Below are 22,221 nucleotides of genomic sequence, written 5' to 3' on the forward strand. Positions count from 1 at the left end.
CGAAAGAGGAAGAGGAGGAGCAAAGGAGGGGCGGGCAGTGCCAAGATGCCCGCTCTGCCACGCCCGCTCTCCTCTGAACTCTGACCTCATCACTACAACTTTAGCACAACACCCCACCATCACTAACCGCCATCAGCTGATATTCAATTAGACGGTGGAGGAACCAGTCAGTGATTCCAATCTTTTCCATTTCTTTTTCTAGTTTCTTTTTAACAATCCCACACTGTGAACAGAAGAAACTGTATTGCTAAAAAAATAATAAAACTAATTAAAAATGAGAAACTTGCATTTTGAAAATACTGCGTGTGCTGTGGTGAATGTCGAATGGCCAGAAGCAACTGTGTTCGGTTCAGCTTAACCAACAAGGGATACCGCTGTTGTCCACATGGTGTCACTCTTGAGCCCTAGGCATCAAACCTACAGTACAAAAGCCTATGCAGTGCTCATGAAAACTGACAAAACACTCTGTTTTTTGCCAACTTCTTATCTCAGAACCTTTTGCCAGTCCTCCAGCACCACATTTCTTTAAAATAACTTCAGCTCACAAAACGAGGTTTCACAAAATGTTTACTTTTTTATTCACAATACAAGAAAAAAAACAAACATGTAAGTTCAGCCAGCAGCCAAAAACCCAAGCAGGCTTTGAGTCTTCCATGGCAACCTGTATATGTTCAGTCCACCCAGTCTCCTCAGAGCCCCTCAGGTGAGCGTTGCCTGGTGCAGGTAATCTTGCGTCAGGTCTTCCGCTTCCTCTGGTCGTGTCTGAAGGATTTTAAAGGTGTGACGCTGCCCCGAATTCTGTTCACTGATATTTGTAAGGAGCGGATTGGCTGAAGCGGGCACAGCCCAACGGGACTGGCCAATCAGACGATGCCCTGAAGGCAGGGGGGTTGGTCGGCAAGTTATACTCATTCGCTCTGGTACCGAGTTTTTAATTTTCTATTTATGTACATATTGATTCATTAATTTAAAATAAGAGGGGACATGAATTCAGTCCATTAACGGGTTTGTACTCAGTTGAAACGGGAGAGCCAGAGCAGTCTTCCTACGTTACATAAGCACTTTAAGGGCAGCGACGGACAAGGGCTGGGATTACACACACATGGGCATTTAGGGCTGGATGCATTGTCACTGGTGGCCAAGCAGTACCAGTGTTGTTAGATGGGACATAATCTCATTGGTGAAATGAAATGTGGCGCTGTGATGATCTGCAGGAAATCCGTTGGCTCTGAAATCCAGGAAGTGGTCGTCCAGATTCAAGACGGCACTGGCGGCAACGCTGAGATCAGGACACAAGGTTCCATTCCTGTCTTTTCAGTTTCCACATGTGATTTGGCCTGTTCCCCCCCCTCCGAGACCACAGCTGGGTGGACGCCGTAGTCAGGGTAACGGGCTGTGGACAGTGACGATGTGGGCGGGGCCAGGCTGGGGGCGGGGTTACCTCTCAGTGCTTATCCAGGGCTCTGGTGAGCAGGTCGTTCAGGCGGGAGATCATGGGTCGGGGGTCGTCGTTCAGGCCGGCCGCGATCATGGCGTTGTCGTAGATCTGGGGTACAAGAGTGGGGGGGGAGAAAAGGCTTGAATTCCACACCAGGCGCTACAGCCAACCGTACGCCACCGTGCAGGACAGCTAGCCAGGCAGCACTGACACGGTCTGGATTTCAATACCAGACTGTGGGGCCCATCCACACACTGGAACAGAGCCTTAACCGGATGAACCACCCAGCAGCCCCCAAAAACACACTTTAAAAGCTGAGAGTAGCTCATTTTAAAGGGAACTGTTCAGATCCTGTGGTAAGTAGGCACGGGGGAGTCGGTGCGTTACCTGCTCCAGCAGCAGCTGAGAGAGTTCCGGGTTCGAATCCTTCAGCTCGTTCATCTTCTTGATGAGGTCATGGCTGCAGACAGGAGACGGGACGGGCGTTGAGAGCGCAAGTCAAAATGGCACCCAGAGAAATGGATAAACCACCTTCAGACACGTTTAAGTATCGTCTGCCCATAAAGGCTTACATCAGTAACAGGGCTGCAGATCATTAGAAACATCAATTCTGTTCAGTCCAAAAATAACACGTTAAAATAGCAGAATCCAAACAATGTTACAATCCACATGGAACTTACTAAGCACACCACCCACCAAGTTATGGTAGGTAGGCCACACCCCCCATCTTTATACAATATAGAAGCAACTCCCTCCCTCCCTCCCTCCCTCCCTCCCTCTCTCTCTCCCTCCCTCCCTCTCCTACCCGGTGTTGATCTCCAGTGTGGGCTGCAGTATCTGCGCTCTCTCCTCGGACGTCTTGGCGAGCTGCTGGGTGCGCAGGAAGTGGCGTGCCGCGCCCATCTCCAGCACCGTGATCATGGCGGGGTGCGTGTCCAAACGGGGGGTCACCTGCGGGAATTGGGCCCAGCGCGGGTCAACGTTACGACTCCTGAAACACGCGGGGGTGCAAAAATACCCTGCCTGAGCACCAAAAACCACACCCCCAGTTATCAGTCACTTTCATGGTTCAACCCTTCAAGGCGTGAGATCACAAACACATGATTAGAATGTTCTTAACTGAAAGTTCTAATGCTGATGTCACAATCACTACTGGTAACTGAAAGCAACAGAGTTCTAGAACACTGACTTGGAATTTTGAAAAAACGTTCCAAAAAGCCTCCTCTTGTAAAGGTTAAACGGGTGAGGCCTGTGTTCCAGCACTGTGCCGGGCAGCGCAGTCAGCTGTTATATCTGAGGGGGGCAGGGACGCTGAACCACCCCGGCGCTGTACCTTAATGTTGGTGACTTTGGGGCCCAGGCAGTTCCTCATCCAGGCCATCAGGTCCTCGGCCTGCTGCCCCGTCAGGCGCTCGGAGGCTAGAGCAGGGAGAGAGCAGGGGTCAAAGGTCAGGAGCACCAGAGCAAGGCATCTCATTCACCTCATCTCGAAACATTCAGGCTCCTGCACCAGGGAGGCTTTTCACACAACAGGATTGCTGAGTTAGCCGGATAACTGCACTGAGCAAAACCCAAAACAGCTCTTTTCACTTCAGTCCATGTTCCACATTTGGGAGGGCTCCGGGTTTTACTCAGGGCTGTTATCCAGCTGATGCAGTACTCCTGATCTGTGATACAGGGCCCAGGTTTCAGACAAATCCCTCAGTACCCATCAGGGTCTGCCACACGCATTTCAGGGCCTGTGTGTGTGCGGGTGACAGCATGTATGTGTGCACACGTGCGCCTCTCACTCTAACCTGGTTTGATCTCCTCGAACTTCTCCTCCTTGTAGTGGTCGACCACGATGTCCGTCTCCACGGAGATGAGCTTCTTCTTGTCGAACTCCCTCAGATGCAGCAGCGTGAGCTCGTCAAACTGCTCGTAACAGAAGAGCACCTGGAGAGAGAGAGATCAGCCGCGTCAGTCACAGAGAGAGAGAGAGATCAGCCGTGTCAATCACAGAGAGAGAGAGAGATCAGCCGCGTCAATCACAGAGAGAGAGAGAGAGAGATCAGCCGCGTTAATCACAAAGAGAGAGAGAGAGAGAGATCAGCCGCGTTAATCACACAGAGAGAGAGAGATCAGCCGCGTTAATCACAGAGAGAGAGAGAGAGAGAGAGAGATCAGCCGCGTTAATCACAGAGAGAGAGAGATCAGCCGCGTCAGTCACAGAGAGAGAGAGAGAGAGATCAGCCGCGTCAGTCACAGAGAGAGAGAGAGAGAGATCAGCCACGTCAGTCAGAGAGAGAGAGAGAGAGAGAGAGAGAGAGAGAGAGAGAGAGAGAGAGAGAGATCAGCCGTATCGTTCACACAGCGGAAGAGCAGGCGGAGGAAAGGCGGCTATCCGTACATGGCCCTCTCCTACCTGCCTTATACCGTCATTAATTAAACATGCAAGTTAACTAATGTCAGGAAGCTGGGGTGAGCCGGACCCCTTTGGAGCAAGTCTCTCCCGGGAGTGGGGGATCCCGTGTAAGGGATCTCAGGAGTGGGGGGGGTTAGGGTCGGGGGTCCGGGGTCCGGGGCCTCACCTCCATGTCCTTCTTCTTCATGGCCTCGAAGTAGGGCGAGTGCTCGGCCAGGTGGCGGTTGGGGGCGCACAGGTAGTAGACGTTGCGGGTGCCCGCCTTCATGCGCGTGCCGTACTCCTGCAGGCTGGTCTGCTGCCCCGCAGGCAGGGAGGAGGACTCGAACCGCAGGAGCTTCGCTATGTCCTCCTGGGGGGGGGGGGGGGGGAGGTGAGGGGGGGGGGGGGGGGAGAGAGAGAGGGGGAGAGAACGGGGGGTGGCAGAGAGAGAGGGGGAAAGGGAGTGAAGAGGTGTTGTGTAAGGATCAGAGGGAGATAAACATTTAGAAAGACATATTTCAGCTTGCTTCAGGACATTATACAGAAGGGTGACTGAGCCAACAGCTGCAGCCCCATACTGCACAGAACACACAGCACTGGAGGTCAGGGGTCGTTCCCATAGCAGAGTAACACTGTGTTCTTGTGACTCCGCCCCTGCTCCAGTGCCTCAGTAGGTCTGTCATTATGACAGTGGCCACGCCCTCCCTGGTTACCTTGACGTCCTGCTCGGAGGTGGTAACGATGCCCTCTCTCATGAACAGGCCGTAGTCCTCGAAGAAGCGGGCGTACTTCTCCGGCTCCTTCCGGCTCTGGTCCAGGAGGAAGCGGATCACGCGCTGCTGCAGGACGTCCCGTAGCTTCCTGATGGGGGGGTAAGGGGGGGGATCTGAGCTTTAAACCCTGACCACGGGTCCACTCAGTCAGCTGCCACTGAAACTTACCAACTCACTAACCCACACAGTGACCCTAAAAACACCACCACAAAGCTGATTTATTTCAAAAATAATATGACGCTACTCTTTCATTTAGGAGACTGGGATACTTAGGCCAAAAATAAGAATTCTGATCTAGGGCAGTTGTACCATCTCACCTGATGAGGGCGCTCTCCTGAAGCAGCTCTCTGCTTAGGTTCAAGGGGATGTCTTCACTGTCCACAACGCCTGCACACAAATGCATTCTTTATGTTTTAAGTTCAGTTTTACTACACTATACATCTAAAACATCAGAAAGTGCTCTATAAGTCCAAAATACAGATGAGTGCAGACGAGACGAGCAGACCAGGTGACTTGACCCATTTTCCCCATCGGCCACATTCAGCAGAGGGTGGACTGTGGTTTGCCAGATCGGAAACAGGAATGGGGGGGGGGTTAGGGTTGGGGGGGGGGGGGGGGGTTAAGAGAGAGACAGAGCGACTGGGGGGCAGACAGTAACTGGAGTGCAGAGATAGAACGACTGATGGGCAGAGACTGAGCAAACGGTGGAGGCAACAGGCAGAGATGGTTCACTGACCCCTGAGGAAACGCAGCCATTTGGGCAGGATGTCGGTGGCCTTGGTCTGGATCAGCACCTTCCGACTGTACAGAGCCACACTGGAGCCCATCTCCCTGCTCACATCAAACATGGAGGGCTTCTGCACACACACACACACACACACACACACACACATACGCATACACACACACACTCACTCACACACACACACACACACACACACACATATATACACACACACACACATATACACATACACACACACATATACACACACATATATACACATACACACATACACGCACGCACGCACACACACACATATACACACACACACACATATATACACATACACGCAAGCACACGCGCACACACACACACACATACACGCACGCACGCGCAGGCACACACACACACGCATACACATACGCACGCACACACACACATATACACACACACATACACGCACGTGCACACACACACACACACACACACACACACACACACACACACAGAGAAAAAGAGAAGCAGACACAGGCACCATCCATGAAGCAACAACAGGAAGGCCTATACAGCAGAGACACCTCAGCTTCCACAACCACAAACCACAGAAAGCATTCAACATCCTACAAGCTGCATTTATCTCACCAAAAATCTACGAATACACAAAAACCATTACACATGGCATACCTCTTATTTTACCCACTAAGAATAAATGCAATTTTAACCTTTTATCGATAACTTCATCCTTTTATAAATGTACTGAAATAAATAAAAAAACAGAAAAAGACGCACAGCCCTGTCTAGATAAAACAGTCCCCTAACTGAGGAACACTCGTCAGAGCAGAAGGTCTGAATTTGGGCTGAACCGCCTGTCCCCGCCCTCACCGTTTCCGGCACGTAGAAGATGCTGCGGATGTTGAGGGGGGCGTCGGCCCGGTAGTGCAGGGTGTAGCGGGGCTTGTCGTAGGCCTGCGCCACGTAGCGGTAGAACTCCTCGTGCTGCCACTCGCTGATCTCCTTGGGCTCCATCATCCACAGAGCCTGAGAGACGCAGAGAAACGCATGGTTAACTCACACGCCTGCCCTGCACAGCCGAGAAACACACACTGCACAGCCGAGAAACACACACTGCACAGCCCAGAAACGCACTCACACGCCTGCCCTGCACAGCCGAGAAACACACACTGCACAGCCCAGAAACACACACTGCACAGCCCAGAAACGCACTCACACGCCTGCCCTGCACAGCCGAGAAACACACACTGCAGAGCTGAGAAACACACTGCACAGCCCAGAAACGCACTCACACGCCTGCACAGCCAAGAAACACACACTGCACAGCTCAGAAACACACACTGCACAGCCCAGAAACGCACTCACACGCCTGCCCTGCACAGCCGAGAAACACACGCCTGCACAGCCGAGAAACACACAATGCACAGCCAAGAAACGCACGCGTGAACAGGCCAGGTGTGCACACACACACACACACGCACACGCGCACACACACACACACACACACACACACACACTCTCACCTGCAGTGTGTTGAGTCGCCGGCCGTTGAGGAAGATGGGGAAGCTGACAAAGTTGCTGTATTTGGTGACCACATCTGCAAGGGAAGAGAGCCGCAGTTTATGGCTGATCAACGCTCACGTGGCTGATCATTCCTGCCCCAGTACTGCAGCCTCCTGCAGCCCAGCGCCTGATCATTCCTGCCCCAGTACTGCAGCCTCCTGCAGCCCAGCGCCTGATCATTCCCACCCCAGTACTCCAGCGCCTGATCATTCCCACCCCAGTACTCCAGCCTCCTGCAGCCCAGCGCCTGATCATTCCCTCCCCAGTACTCCAGCCTCCTGCAGCCCAGCGCCTGATCATTCCCACCCCAGTACTCCAGCGCCTGATCATTCCCACCCCAGTACTCCAGCCTCCTGCAGCCCCCTGCAGCCCAGCGCCTGATCATTCCCACCCCAGTACTCCAGCGCCTGATCATTCCCACCCCAGTACTCCAGCCTCCTGCAGCCCAGCGCCTGATCATTCCCACCCCAGTACTCCAGCCTCCTGCAGCCCAGCGCCTGATCATTCCCACCCCAGTACTCCTGCAGCCCAGCGCCTGATCATTCCCGCCCCAGCCTCCTGCAGCCCAGCGCCTGATCATTCCCGCCCCAGTGCTCCAGCGCCTGATCATTCCCGCCCCAGTGCTCCAGCGCCTGATCATTCCCGCCCCAGTACTCCTGCAGCCCAGCCTCTGGCTGATTCCCCACGCGCTCGCTCACCTTTGACTCGATCCTCGGAGGAGAACTCCTTGCAGTCGTCCTTCAGGTGGAGCACGATCTTGGTGCCCTGCCGCACCCCGCTGGCCTCGGCGACCTCGAACGCGCCGGACCTGCAGCGCATGGGACATCTGCGTCGCTACGACAACCAGGGCCAGCCCTGAGCCGCTCCCATGACGTAACGGCTAACACGCCACACAGACGCCATTTCAAACAGTCGATCGTCCGACTTCCTGCCTCCGTCGCCCCTGCCACTCCCACCCCTCCTCGACACCTCCCTCCCTCTCCTCCTCCTCCTCTCTCACCCGTCAGAGGACCACTTGAACCCCGGGCTGCCCGGCTCGGCGGACTGCGAGTACACGTCCACGCGGTCGGCCACCATGAAGGCCGAGTAGAAGCCCACGCCGAACTGGCCAATGATGGAGCCGCTGGCCTCCGCCTGGTTCTGCAGGGCGTCCAGGAAAGCCTGAACCGCCCCGGAGAGAGAGAGAGAGAGAGAGAGCACCGGAAAGGATGAAGAGGGAGTGTGTGACAGAGAGGGAACAGACAACAGCACGAAAGATGGGAAGATTTATAAAGAGAGGGGTGGGTGGAATAACATTAAAAGAAAGAACAGGAAGTGACAGAAGGAGACAGAAGGAATGAGATGGTCAGAGAGGCAGAATGGTAAGAGGAGGTAAAAAATAGAGTCTCAATTGTGAACTGCGTGATTGCAGGGCAAGAACGTGGAAAGAGAGAGGAGGATGTATCTACGGCAGAAAAAGAAAAGTGGGGGAAGAGGTAGATGGGGGAAGGGTTTGTGAAGAGCCAGGGGAGAGGCCTACAGGTAACTGGGGCAAAGGGAGCGAGGCTGATACACTTTGTGGCTTCTGAAATCAGACAAGGTGAGGAAGACAGAGCGTACCTTTGAGCCAGAGCGAGCGATGGTCCCCAGGTTCGACACCAGCTCCTCCTGAGTCATCCCCACCCCTGTGTCCTGAGGAAAGAAACAGGGGAGTTTAGAGGCCAACAGAAAATAAGGAAAATGCCACCAATTGCCAATTGAAAACCCCATCGCCCTGTCCTGAGACGGCCTGCATCATCTCATCAGAGCACACTTCGTTCAACACTGGTGCAGTTCCATTTTAAACCACCAGATGGCACAGAACAGTTACATTTTTACTTGTTTTTGCAGCTGATTTATGAACTGCACAGTTCTTGATGAAACTGGGATAGACAGACAACTGAATCAAATCCTGTTAAGTAGCTGTTCCGAATAAGGTGCTGGAGCCATATTTCTGAATGCTGCGCGTGCCAGCCATCGTAAATTTATATTGTGCCAGGGTTAAATAACTAAAACTAAATGACCAAACTGGCTTGAAACAAGGCCATAAAGGTAATCACACAAATCAAGCTCACAGCACCTAGTTATAAGGGTGGGTACATGTGAAACAGATCAGGTATTACCTTACCACCTCATTGTAGAGCATAAGGACAACGTACTGTACAATACGCCAAAATACCCACGCTCAATCCCTCGCACCATTTCTTCCCTCAGACCAGTGGACAATGCATCAGATTCACAATTGTTAAACCCGCATCATCTTACATTTTAAAATGCTACTTTAATAGGGGGAATACCTTAATGATGGTGGATGCCCTACCTGGATGGTGAAGGTGCCCTACAGGTGAGAACACTTGGAGTACGGTGCCCTACCTGGATGGTGAAGGTGCCCTTGGCAGCATCGGTCTGCAGGTGTATCTCCATGGGCGCGGTGTCGCCCCCTCCTGACATCAGCCTGTGGCGCAGTTTCTCCAGGGCATCGCTGCCGTTGGAGATCAGCTCGCGGATGAACACCTGCAGGACGAGGCACAAGATGGAGGAGAGGGAGGCGGAGTCAAACACAGAGCCGGGCCTAGAAAAGCGCCAGCAGGACTGACTGTCCACCCCAGCAGCTCAGAAGATTTCTGAAGCCAAGCAGTGAGGCCAGGCTATCATCCTGGTTCAATGATCATGTGACCAGTGGAGTGACCTCACCCTGGCAAGTTTATTATGTTTGACTAGAATCAAATGGTCAGTGGGCCTGTGGGTTTTTTTTATATTTTGCTATTAACCGAGGTAGAAATTGTAATCACAACTTCAAGTTCAAATTGTTCAAATCTGTAATAAGACAACATTTTGTTTCATAAGAGAGCAACCTCAAATGCAATAAATTTGTGCCTTCAAACTTGTACGGAAACATTTTTTTTTTGCAGAAAGCTGTTTGTGGCCAGACATTGGCACGTTGAGGAAGTGAAATCAGCCAGGGAAAACGAACGTTCAGGGGGCGGCAGGTAAAAAGAGCTTGATGTGTGTTACTGTGTGGGGTCCCCTGTCCCACTTACCTCTTTCTCTGAATACAATGACCTCGCCACAATGTCCAGAAGTTTCTTTGTTTCAGCCTGGAACTCATGTTTGGAGAAGGTTCCTGAAAAACATACGTTGCCATTTTTAAAGCATTATTAATGACAGATCAAACATACTCAAATCCGTTCCACCTTCCTACCCCCCTCCACTAATCTGTTCATCCGTTTGGTATGGTTTGGACAGTGATACCACAGGTTCTGGGAATTGAGAGTATTTTCAATAGCATTTTATATAGAGAGCATTTCAGTTTATGGTTTCCCACTATATTGAGTAATTACATTTTACACTATACATTGTATGCCTGGATTGAGCGACAGTAATAGTCGCTCTTCATTTTGGTCTTTAGCTTTAGGTAAAAGACATGGGAAGCAACGGATCTCTTCAAAAGCTGTTCTTAATATTATGATTCCCATTTCTTCACTGGAGAAATCCAGACAACTGAATTCGGGAGAGGTCGGTGCTTCCGCTTCGTATCTCTCACCTTGCACGTTCTCCGTGTCACTGATAATGGTGTGGAGCGGTTCCTCCTCCGCGTTCTCCGCCTGCTGCGTGCTATAGGCCCGTTGGGGAAAGATTTGGGTCGCAACCAGGCTGGGGTGGTGAGGGCTCCACGTTCGGGGTCTAATCCCGCACAGCCGTGACCCTGCGCGGGGATCAACAGTTCGGGGCAAGTGCATACAAATTAAAGTTGGGACAGACAACCTTTAACGTAAGAAAATATCACGCTGTGCTAATCATGTTAATTATGAGGTTGCTATAACGAGCAAGATAGCAAGTCAGGCAAGTTCCCTTAGTCCGACACTTGTCAATATCCGAACAGCATCGGCATAATTTTAAACGCTGCCATTTACCAGTAAGATAAAACGCATCAACGTATTGTTGTGTCCCTGATAGATCGTCTCCACACAAATAAATCAAATATACTCATATGGTCCGACTGTGTCAACGATTCTGTCATTTGTAATTTCGTAACTCAGTATGCTGCGATCTTACGATGCCCGTTCGTCGGATATTTAACATACCGGTAGCTCGACAACCGAGCGGCGCTGCGTTACTCCAGCTCCGCAAAACCCGGCCAGATGCAGACGACAAAAACCTCGAATTGGCCCTTTGGGAAGCACCTAAAACACATTTCAGAAGGTTTACGTAGCGAGACATGTTGACTCTGCTTCTCAAGTAGCCTGACCTACTCAGTAACAGCGTGCGACTGTACAATCGTGCGACTGCGACCCTTCCAAGGCGCTAGGTAATGACGTAATCAAGGTGACCGGCGAGATGCCTGTAAAGAACCGCAGAAAAATAAGTCTTAATAATAGTACGAAATTTGCGTGTGTTTCGCGTAGTTAAAATAACTTCTTAAGTTCAAATGTTCTCTAAACCCTTGCGCCTCGAGGAATCCGTCTTTCCGTATTTCGTTTTGCCCTTAACACGATAAAGGTCCCTCAGTGTCCTCAAGGTCAACGAACGCACGCGACGGTGCTCCTAACCCTGGTTAAATCTAGAGGTTATAACGGGGACGTTTAAGTAGTGACTTGGCAAATTTCGTATTTAAGGAGTATTTTCTCAGTTATAAAACATCTCAGAATTGAGTACATACAAAAGCTGATTAAATATTCTCTTAGTTCTACACAAACTGATGGCCACAGAAATTTTAATGTTTCACTTCCACTCCGGAAACCCATCATTTTATCCCTCGTTCCCCACAAAAGAAACAACCACAAAATGTCTGTTGCACACAGTTTATTTAACAATATGGTATATAAGTAAGAAATGAATTATTTTAACCAGTTTTTACAGTGATTTCGTTCTTTTTCCTTATATTTATAGCATTTTAAACAACCTGCATGATTTCGAGAATGGTTGATCCTCGATTCAAGTTTTCTGTAAGTAGAACGAGGATTTTTTTCTCTATCCATTCAAATCAGCAGTCAAAACGGTGATCCCACTGCAGGCCAAGTTCAGGGATTAAGTCTTCTTTATGACAAATTTCAGCGATCAAAGGAGAAACAAAAAGCAACAATTTCTACACCTGCAAGACAAAATTCTTCTTCCAAGCCAGTAAGGTGTACACATTGGTTCAATGCAATGTATGTGTGTGTGTGTGTGTGTGTGTGTGTATGTGGGAACTGTCCGCCAGAGTGCATGAGTGGTTTGCTTGCGTGTTTGTGTGCGCGGAAGTGTGATTTTAAATGTGTGCAATCGTCTAATTCCTATCTATACAAATGAATACTTAAATCTCCCGCACAGACTCACAATGAGGAAAGGAAAGAGAGCTCCCCTGAAAGTGTGTCCTCTGGAGAAAAATCCGTACATCAGGATGCATCCGGCAGGACCCAGGGGGGAGAGAGAAGCGACCTGGCCTAATTTTCCCAGAAATTATTTTACATCCTCTCAACACAAAAAAATGCCTTAAGTTTGCAAAGGTACAAAATAAAAAGTAAGAATAATATAATGAAATATTTCATTTTGTAAAGTTTCATTTAAAAAAAAAAAAAAAGGCCCAAGAAACCATACCAGGACAAAAAAAAAGAAATCTTTCCTATCTGGTCAGAACCAAAAAATATATTCTTTGTGATTTAATTATTTTGTGTAGACAGCATTTTTTTTTTTATCCCTCCCCTTGTAGGAAGCAACAATAGCAGTCTCTCGGTAGGAAACCTTCATATTCCCTCGCACTGTTGACTTATTTTTTTCCATCTTCTTTTCTTTTTAAATTCCTTTAAACTTTTTACATGTCAGTACAAACGAGTCCCCGGGTAGAGGAGACGAGGCTGGGGGTGGGGGGGGGGGGGGGGGGGGGGGTAGAGGGGTGGGGTTGTGTTTGGCCTCCGAATGCTACAATCTTTCCACAAACTTCTCCAGTGTGTCCCCGGTGGTGTCCTCCACCATGCCCAAGTCAGTGGCGAGGCTGGCGCGGCCCGGCGTGCCCAGCTGTGGCAGCATGGCACTCTGTTCGGGGGTGCCCATGTGCCCCTGCTCCATGGAGTTGGGCATGGGCGCGGGCAGGCCGGCGTGGGGGTGCGGGTGGGGCAGCGGGTGGGGGCGGGGCGAGCCCGAGTGGGGGGAGGGCTGGGGCTGTATTCGGGGGGAGGGGCTGGAATGTGGCGGCTGTTGCGAGGGGGGGCAGGGCGACTGCACGGGGGCGGGGGAGCGCACCTGGTTGCCGAGCGAGTTGGCCAGCGGCTGGCCGGGCAGGTGCCCCCCCATGTGCGCCTGGGGGCTCATGGGCCCGGCCTGCGCCGGGGAGCCCATCTGCGGCTTCATCGCTGCCGCCTGCTGCTGCTGCTGCTGGAGCATGCGCTGGTGCAGCAGGTTCTGAGTCCCCTCCAGGCCCATCTGCGTCATGGGGGGCAGCTGACCCATGGGCCCGCCGCCACCACCGCCACCCTGCTGCTGCTGCTGCTGCTGCTGCTGCATGGCCATCTGCTGCTGCATGCGCAGCTGCGAGTAGCTGGCCGCCGGGCCCTGCGGCTGGGGGAACTGGCCATGCGCTTGCTGCATGGCGCCCTGCTGCTGCTGCTGCTGTTGTTGCTGCTGCTGCTGCTGCTGCAGGTGCAGGAGCTGGCGACGGTACATCTCCTGGAACTGCGGGTTGTGCTGCCTGAGCTGCCCCTGCGGGCCCATGCCGCCCATGCCCTGCGGCGGGGCCTGCTGCGGCTGCTGCTGCTGCGGGGGCATGCCGGGGCGCTGCGCCACGCCCGGCTGCATGGGGGCCATGCCCTGCAGGCCCGGCTGCATGCCCTGCGGGCCCTGCTGTGGCGGCTGGCCCTGCGCCTGGCCCTGGCTGGCCTGGTACCTGGCTGTCCGCTGCTTGATGAAGGCGGCCATGAGCTGCGGGTTGGCCTTCAGGATGTTGAGCACCTGCTGCTGCTGCTGCGGCGAGCTGGGCGACTTGAGCGTGCGCAGCAGGTCCTGCAGCGCCGTGGAGGCCATGCCCCCGGGCGCGGGGCCCCTGGGCGGGGTCTGCTGCCCGGGCCCCTGGGGCGGGACGGCGCCCTGCATCCGGGGGGGCTGCGCCATCATGGGCCGCTGCATGTGCTGGGCCTGCGGCCCCGGCGGCTGCTGCCCCCCCATCGCGGCCTGCTGGGGGGGGACCTGCTGCTGCGGAGGCTGCTGCTGCGGAGGCTGCTGGGGGGCCTGCATGGGCCCCTGGGGGCCCGGGGCCCACTGTCCGGGCGGCATGCCCTGCATGACCGTGGGCCCCCGGGCGCCCACCATCTGCATGGGGGCCTGCATGCGCGGGTGGCCCATGGCGTGCCCGTTGAGCCGGTAGTCCTGGTGCTGCTGCTGAGCCTGCGCCACTCGCTCGATGTGCAGCGCCACCTTCAGCGCAGCCAGGGGGGGCTGCGGCTGCCCCTGCTGCTGCCCGGGCGGGGGCAGGGGCGACTGCTGCTGGTGCAGGGGCGAGGACTGGGGGCCCGGCTTGCCCTGGGACGGGGGCGCGGGGGGCTGGCCGGGGCGCGGGCCGTTGGGGAAAGAGGGGGACATGACTGCGGCGGCAGCGGCGGCGTTGTTGGTGGGCGGGGCCTGCGGCAGCGGCTGGGGCTGGGGGGTCTGCGCCCCGCCCGGCTGCTGCCCCTGCTGCTGGTGGGAGGTGGGCGTGCCCGGCGCGGCCGGGGTGGGCGGGGACGGCAGGCTCTGGGCCACGCCCCGGCCCTGCATGGTGGCCATGCGGCGGCGCATCATCTGCGCCTGCTGCAGCCGGTGCTGCAGCTGCTGCTGCCGCAGCTTGTGCTTAATGTTGGGGCAGAAGGGCACGGGGCACTTGTTCTCCTGGCAGTGCTTGGCGTGGTAGCAGCAGAGCGCGATCAGCTGCTTGCAGACGGGGCAGCCGCCGTTGGTCTTGCGCTTGCAGCCCTTGGTGTGCTGCACCACGCGCTTCATCTTCTGGCAGGAGGCCAGCGAGCAGTTGGCGTTGCGGCACTGGCAGGCGTGCACCAGCGACTGGATGCAGCGCTGGATGCTGAGGCGCCGGCTCTCCTGCGGGCTCTTGGACGCCTCGGCCCCCTGGCTGTTGCTGTCGTCGTCGATGCCCAGCCCCCACTTCACCATCTGGTGCTCGTGGCCCTTAGTGTTGTAGCAGTTAATGCAGAGGTCAAAGTCCTGGAGGGGGGGTGGGGGGGGGGGGCAGAAATACGCACAGCGGTTAAAAGGCCATCGGAGGCTTTCATCATCGCCCCGTCTCCAGCTGTCTAGCTGCACGTCAGCGGCGTGCAGGAGCGCTAATGTAATTAGCAGCCGGGACACCTTCATGTCACACCACCACACCACAGTGTTCACGCTGCCCGTCAGGCTTTCAGGCGCGGGCAGAACGAGCGCATCGGGGCGCTCTGTTCATTTGGGTCCCCGTCGTTCAGTTTAGGACCCGGACGGCCGACTGAAACTCAGAGAGCGCTGTGCCTACCCAACGACAGCGCTGCAGCTCTACCAGCAGCCACTCAAACCGAATACCTGCCCACCTTCCATACTTACGAACCGAAGAGATAAAAATTCCCAAGCGGTAAGAATTTGGACCGGTCGATCTCGAAACCCAACTCCTCATGTGTCTCACCCCCCCGGCCCCGCCCCCCGTGCGTCTCACCCCCCCCGGCCCCCCCCCCCCCCCCGCGCGTCTCACCCCCCCGGCCCCGCCCCCCGCTCACCTCGCAGACGGTGCAATGCCAGCGCGTCTCCACGTGGTGCTTGCACTCGTTGCAGGTGTAGACGAAGCGGTCCTGGCCCTGGTTGTGCAGCTCCACCAGCATGCACATGGAGCTCCACTTGCACCGGCGCAGGGAGGAGAACTCCCAGTGCTTGTCCCGCGCCAGCGTCAGGAAGGCGTCCCGCCCGTCCATCAGGTCGCACGACAGCAGGGGGTCCGGGTCCATGATGGGCGGCAGCGTGTTGATCACCGGGCCCGAGTGCAGGTGGATCACGAAGAACACCTGGGGTGGGGAGCAGAACAGCGTTCACTCAGCGAACTGAACTGTGTTCTTGGCTAGAAATGGCTGTACAAAATAAGTACTGTATCTTATTGAACCTGTGTTTTGTAGTTGTCCATGACCATGAAATGCACTTTCCGTACGTCGCTTCAGATAAAAGCGTCCGCCAAATAAATGTAATGTAATGTAATGGAGCGAGGAGGGGGGGGGTTACTATAAACCATGAAACTCAGGTCTGACCACTTTAACTCAGGCTAATTCTGAACAGTAGGCTAACGGACCCATGTGCACCAGTCATGGGCTCATGTGGGCTTACTGTGCAAAAAAAATAGACAGGGAAGAACTGTTTGGTTTTGCTTTGCATGATCCCAAAAAAGGAGGGCTGCGAGTTTGAATCCTGTCAGGGAAAAGTGACCCGGCATACCACAGCGAGGCGCTTTACCTGACCGGCTTCAGTCGGTATCCGCCTGTGTGAAAGCGAGAGAAAGGCATAGAAAGGGAAAACATTGAAAAGGAGACGAGCCCCACCTCCTTGTGCTTCTCCATGGTGGCGTACAGCTTCTGGGACAGGTCGTTGGCCACGTTGGGCATGCCCGGCTTCTTCTTGTTGGCGCGGCTCAGGCTGCTCTTGTTCTTGTTGGTCTTCTTGTTGTTCTTCTTCTTGGCGTTCTTGCTGTCCGTCGGGGTCCCCTGGGGAGAGAACACCGCCGCGTCAGACGCAGATGCAGAGTCAGACGCAGACACAAGAGAGTCAAACACAGTCACACAGAGTCAGACACAGAGTCAAACGCAGACACACAGAGTCAAACACAGACACAGAGTCAAACACAGACACAGAGTCAAACGCAGACACACAGAGTCAGACGCAGTCAAACGCAGACGCACAGAGTCACACGCAGACACAGTCACACGCAGACGTGCAGACTCAAACGCAGACGCACAGACTCAAACGCAGACGCAGTCAAACACAGACGCACAGAGTCAAACACAGACGCACAGAGTCAAACACAGACACACAGAGTCATACGCAGACACACAGAGTCAGGCGCAGTCAAACGCAGACGCACAGAGTCAAACGCAGAGCGCTTAGAAGACGCTGAAGAGAACGTTTATGAACTGGCACACATGAGCCAGTGGTAAGGCAGGTCTGCCTCGCCCCTGAATCACTGCTGCTGAGAGGATGTGACTGACGGGTAACAGAGGAAACAGGTAAACACGGGAAGCAGTGCAAACCAGCAGCCAGAGAGCATCAGCACTGCACAGCCTACACAGTGATTAAGCAGGGGGGTCCAGCGTCTACAGACCCCAGGCTACAGACAGAGGAATTAACAGATCAGAGACAGGAGGTCTGTCTTCACTCTCTCCGCGTCCTCTCCCTCTCTCGCTCCCTCCCTCCCTCCCTCCCTCACCTCGGGGGTCTCGCAGGTGGCCGTGTTCTCCTCCTTCTTCCTCTCCTCTTCCTCCTGCTCCAGCTCCTTGATGCTCTCCTCCAGCACGTTGGGCCAGAAGTCTCCCTCGAAGTAGGGCAGCTCGTTGGCGCTGGTCAGCCGGTCCTCTGTGGCCTGCTTGAAGATGTCCTGCCGACACACAGACCAGCATTAACACAACACAAAGGCTATCTGGCTAAAAGCTTCCGACAAATGACAACGGTGTAATCACCAATGATCTTTCACAATGGACAGGGAGCTGGCCAGCTCACTAGCTATCAGCACAACCAAATGCTGAACTTGATTAGTGTTTTTGGGGGAATTTCCCATGACTCTTCAAGAGGAACACTGTCCCTGCTACTCAGAGATAAAAATGCGTGTGTGGGCTCGGGAAGGATGGGGCCCGTTAGGGGGGCTGGTAGGGGACCCGTAGAGGCCAGTAGGGGGCCCACAGGGACCCACCTTGTAGTCGTGCAGAATCCTCTCAGCGAAGGCCTTGTCCAGCATCTTCCTGTACCACTCCTGCAGGCGCTTGGGTTTGGGGATCTTCTGGTCGATGGGGTGACAGTGGAAGATGTAGTCGTCCCCCTCGCTGGGGGGGCAGGCCCAAATGTGACCTGTCACGTACCTGGGGAGACGCACACAGACACAAGGAAAATAACACCGCGTGACCGGTCTGCTCCGACAGGTTACCACGACGCTCTGTATCCATGATTTTAGCACAAAGTAATGCAGAAAAGCATTTGCATTCAAATAAAAAACAAAAAGTCATGATTTTTAAAAAAATGTTTCATTTGTGACAATCCTAGTGATACATAATCAAAAAGACCAACCGACTGGCTGGATTTGCTTCACACAGATTTGTGTGGGATTTGTGTGGGATGTGTGTGCGCGCGTGCGTGCGTGCATGTGTGTGTGCATGTGTGAGATGTGTGGGATGTGTGTGTGCGCGCGTGTGTGTGTGTGTGTGTGTGTGCATGTGTGAGATGTGTGGGATGTGTGTGTGCGCGCGTGTGTGCGTGCACGTGTGTGTGTGCCTCTCCAAGCCTGGCGGCTGTGGCTGAACACCCCAGCTGGGCAGGGGCAGGTGTGATGTCAGCGGCGGTGGGACCTACCCCAGCTTCTTCACGTACTCCAGGTAGCCAATCAGGATCTCGTGGTAGACGGCGGTGCGCAGCAGGCGCGGCCTGAAGAAGTGGATGCTGTCCAGGTAGGAGATGTACACCCGCCTGGGGGGGGGGGAGGAACGGGGGGGTGGGGACACGCGTTAGGGGGGGCGGGGACGCGCTCGCGTCGCCGGGGGCTACGGCGGCGGTTCTGACACGACGGCGGGGGCGGCGGCGGCGGCTCGCTCACCTGGTGTTGGGGAAGGGGCACTCGGAGCCGTACTCCTGCACGTGCATCCCGAAGAAGCAGACGTCCACGCCGTCGATCTCCTCAAACGCAAAAAGTGCTTTGGTTCTGTACGGGAAGGACTCCGACATCTCGCCTGTGTCCACAAACCTGCCGCGGGGGGGGGGGGGGGGGACAGAGAGGGGGAGAGAGGAGGGGGGAGAGAAAGAGAAAGGGGGAGAGCAAAAGAGAGGAGATGGAGAAGAGAAAAAGAAACCGAGAGAAACAGGTGAAGCCTTGTTCAGCACCCATGAACAGACAAGGTCAATACAGTCCCGACAAAAATTTAATCGATAAATTTTCGATTAAAATTCCCAATCCCAGCCGTTACCCCCCACCCTGGCATTGCTCTCTGTCAGAGGGGCCTGGCTTTTAATCCAGAATCCTCCGTCCCTGTAAATCACAGCTGGGTATGGGACAGGCACAGGTCTCAGAAACTCAGTTTAGGGCACCCTCTCCATTCAAGGCCAGCCGGATTTTCTGTCTCCTTCCAACTACTGCTCTCAAATTAGCCCGAGTGTGGGACAGAGAGGAGGCCTCAGGAAAGGTGCAAGTTTGTAGGTGATGTAATGAGAGCAGATGAAGTTACAAGAGCAGAACGGGTGATGTCATGACAGCAGGTGCAGCGCAGGCAGCTGCGCAGGTGTGCAGGTGTGCAGTCAGACAGCTCCTCACCTGGATTTCATGCCCGGCTTGACTTCCACAGTTTTGTCGGAGCTGGCCACCACTCGCACAAAGACCTCCCCGGCCTCCAGATGGTTCTGCCTCTTCAAGTACTTATTCACCCGGTCCTCTATGTACATGCCCAGCCTGGTGGTGGGAAGCCCTGTCACACGCACACGAGCACGCACACACACACACACACACACACCCGCGCACACGCGCACACACACACATACATACACACACACGCACACGAGCACGCACACACACACACACACACACACACACACACACGCACACGCACACACACACACGCGCACACGCACACGAGCACGCACACGCGCACGCACACACACACACACACACGCACACGAGCACGCACACACACACACACACACACACACACACACACACACGCACGCACACACACACGCACACGAGCACGCACACACACACACACACACACACACACGCGCACGCACACGCACACACACACACGCGCACACGCACACGAGCACGCACACGCACACACACACACACACGCGCACATGCACACACACAGACAGACACAGACACACACACACGCACATCAGAGCAGGCCTAGCACCAGGTTTTTACACCTCTGTTTCAGTTCCTTTTGGCCCTATCAAAGCACTTTGTTACAAATGCACAACTGTAGCACAAACGAGCTAAATAAAAAAACAACAGTGAGTTCAAGACTGCTTTACATTACACTTCAGGCATTTATCAGACACTCTTATCCAGAACAACTTGCACAGCTTACATTTTTGTATTTTTTTTTTTTAAACATGTATTCCCTTTATACAGCTGGACATTTTTTACAGAAGCAATTCAGAATATGCGCCTTGCGGACACAGCATCAGCCCCCCCACCTGGGAATCAAACCAGCAACCTCTGGGTAGCGAGCCCAGTTCCCAAACTGTGACACAGCGCAGAAGAGGCAGGACAGAAGGCCCTAAAACCACTTACTTTTGGCAGCGAATTTGTTTTCCTTCCGCGTTTTGCCAGACTTCTTCAGACAGTTATTGCAGATGAAGCTGATGGAGGATAATAAAAGAGCAGATTATACTTCATTTACACACACACACACACGCGTACATTTACACACACTCTTATCAGCCACTCAGTCCGGTGATAAAGCAGCGTCTGTCCGCGCTCACCCTGCTGGCCAGATGACGTCGTAATGCAGCACGCAGATCTGATGCATCTTGCGTCCGCAGTCTTTACATTCAACGAACCTGGAATGAGAGGAGACACGGGGTCAGACCGGACCGGACCGGACCGGACCCACAGCAGCGTGCAGGGCGGGGCTGAGGCGCGGCGCTCCACCGCTCGGCACCATGTCTGAAGCCGTGTTTCTGAGCCGGAAAAAATGCTAACCATACACCATCTCTGGCGAACGATTCTACTTCGCTTATGCGATTCTCTTACACGTATGTGACTCTGCTACATGTATGTGACTCTGTTACATGTATGTGACTCTGCTACACGTATGTGACTCTGCTACACGTATGTGACTCTGCTACATGTATGTGACTCTGCTACATGTATGTGACTCTGCTACATGTATGTGATCTGCTACACGTATGTGACTCTGCTACATGTATGTGACTCTGCTACATGTATGTGACTCTATTACATGTATGTGACTATTACATGTATGTGACTCTGCTACATGTATGTGACTCTGCTACACGTATGTGACTCTGTTACACGTATGTGACTCTGCTACACGTATGTGACTCTGTTACACGTATGTGACTCTGCTACACGTATGTGACTCTGCTACATGTATGTGACTATTACATGTATGTGACTCTATTACATGTATGTGACTCTGCTACACATGTGACTCTGCTACATGTATGTGACTCTGCTACATGTATGTGACTCTGTTACATGTATGTGACTCTGCTACACGTATGTGACTCTGTTACATGTATGTGACTCTGCTACACGTGTGTGACTCTGCCACGCGTATAAAATTCTGCTTTGTGTTTGCGGCTCTGCGACCTGTATGCCAGTGCGTTATGGGCCACACACAGGAGCTGTGCTGGAAGCAGCAGTGCACTGACAGCAGGTGGCGCTGTTTCACATAAGCATGGAGGTGCTGGCAGCGCTACCTGTCCACCCTGCCACGGCGGGGGCCAGCGCTGTGACACACACCATTCAGGGCAGAGATGAGCGGGGGGGGCATCAGGGGGGCGGATACTTACGGCTCTGGGTCCAGCATGTCGTTTTTCTTCTTTTCAAACTGGTCTTTCGATATCATACTGGGGAGGGAGGCGGGCAGGGAGAAATGCAGAGAGAGATGGAGAAAGGGAGAGTGAGATGGAGAAAGGGAGAGAGAGATGGAGAAATGCAGAGAGAGGTGGAGAAAGGGAGAGAGAGATGGAGAAATTCAGAGAGAGGTGGAGAAAGGGAGAGAGAGATGGGGCAGGCAGATTGACAGAAGAGATGTCAGTACATTTTAAGCTGATTTGTCACACCCAGAACCCCATATCATGGGTAAACAGCCCGAACTACAATACACTTCTACACATTCTGTAAAAATACTACACCCAAAGCAGCAGGGCACAGCAAGTCAGAGCACAGAAAACCCAAAACTACACTGTAGAACATCACAGGCTCAACAGGGTCTAATACAGAGCATGAGCCTGAATCCATGCTTGAAAACTACACAGCATGCGATTGGATGAGACCGAACACTTACGTCTGCGATTGGGCGGGGTCGTCGCCCAGGGTGACGCGGTCGCCCTGGATCTCGTTGAAGCATTTTTCACAGAAGTGATACCTGGAGGGGGGGGGGGGGGAGAAGAC

At 53.8% G+C, this 22,221-nt stretch overlaps 2 protein-coding genes across 7 annotated transcripts in view; both read right to left on the bottom strand.

Annotated features, from left to right (window-relative positions):
* Nucleotides 1–549: 549 nt before the first annotated feature.
* Nucleotides 550–11,230, bottom strand: trap1 (TNF receptor-associated protein 1). Its single transcript, XM_035398748.1, has 18 exons — nucleotides 11,000–11,230; nucleotides 10,459–10,620; nucleotides 9,956–10,038; nucleotides 9,288–9,428; nucleotides 8,496–8,567; nucleotides 7,897–8,057; nucleotides 7,595–7,704; nucleotides 6,857–6,930; nucleotides 6,204–6,359; nucleotides 5,334–5,454; nucleotides 4,915–4,984; nucleotides 4,538–4,685; nucleotides 4,009–4,194; nucleotides 3,235–3,373; nucleotides 2,772–2,857; nucleotides 2,244–2,389; nucleotides 1,826–1,898; nucleotides 550–1,546 (listed from the first exon to the last, which is right to left on the bottom strand). The coding sequence occupies exons 1-18, from the start codon at nucleotides 11,133–11,135 to the stop codon at nucleotides 1,445–1,447; spliced, it is 2,166 nt and encodes a 721-aa protein (XP_035254639.1). The 5' UTR covers nucleotides 11,136–11,230; the 3' UTR covers nucleotides 550–1,444.
* A 470-nt stretch (nucleotides 11,231–11,700) lies between these two features.
* crebbpb (CREB binding protein b) overlaps nucleotides 11,701–22,221 on the bottom strand; it is a 48,648-nt gene continuing 38,127 nt past the window's right edge. For 5 of the 6 annotated variants that reach the window (XM_035398735.1, XM_035398737.1, XM_035398736.1 and 2 more), the window contains exons 20-31: nucleotides 22,115–22,195; nucleotides 21,618–21,674; nucleotides 20,562–20,639; nucleotides 20,371–20,438; nucleotides 19,393–19,543; nucleotides 18,682–18,828; nucleotides 18,441–18,554; nucleotides 17,788–17,953; nucleotides 17,308–17,475; nucleotides 16,427–16,588; nucleotides 15,620–15,901; nucleotides 11,701–15,080 (exon numbers count right to left, since the gene is read on the bottom strand). In XM_035398735.1, the coding sequence (XP_035254626.1) occupies nucleotides 12,813–15,080; nucleotides 15,620–15,901; nucleotides 16,427–16,588; nucleotides 17,308–17,475; nucleotides 17,788–17,953; nucleotides 18,441–18,554; nucleotides 18,682–18,828; nucleotides 19,393–19,543; nucleotides 20,371–20,438; nucleotides 20,562–20,639; nucleotides 21,618–21,674; nucleotides 22,115–22,195 (3,742 nt within the window). In that variant the 3' untranslated portion in view covers nucleotides 11,701–12,812. The remainder of the gene's footprint in view (nucleotides 15,081–15,619; nucleotides 15,902–16,426; nucleotides 16,589–17,307; nucleotides 17,476–17,787; nucleotides 17,954–18,440; nucleotides 18,555–18,681; nucleotides 18,829–19,392; nucleotides 19,544–20,370; nucleotides 20,439–20,561; nucleotides 20,640–21,617; nucleotides 21,675–22,114; nucleotides 22,196–22,221) is intronic. The other variant, XM_035398738.1, reaches the window with a different exon arrangement.

This window comes from Anguilla anguilla, chromosome 17 (genome assembly GCF_013347855.1).
Source record: "Anguilla anguilla isolate fAngAng1 chromosome 17, fAngAng1.pri, whole genome shotgun sequence".
NCBI lineage: Eukaryota > Metazoa > Chordata > Actinopteri > Anguilliformes > Anguillidae > Anguilla > Anguilla anguilla.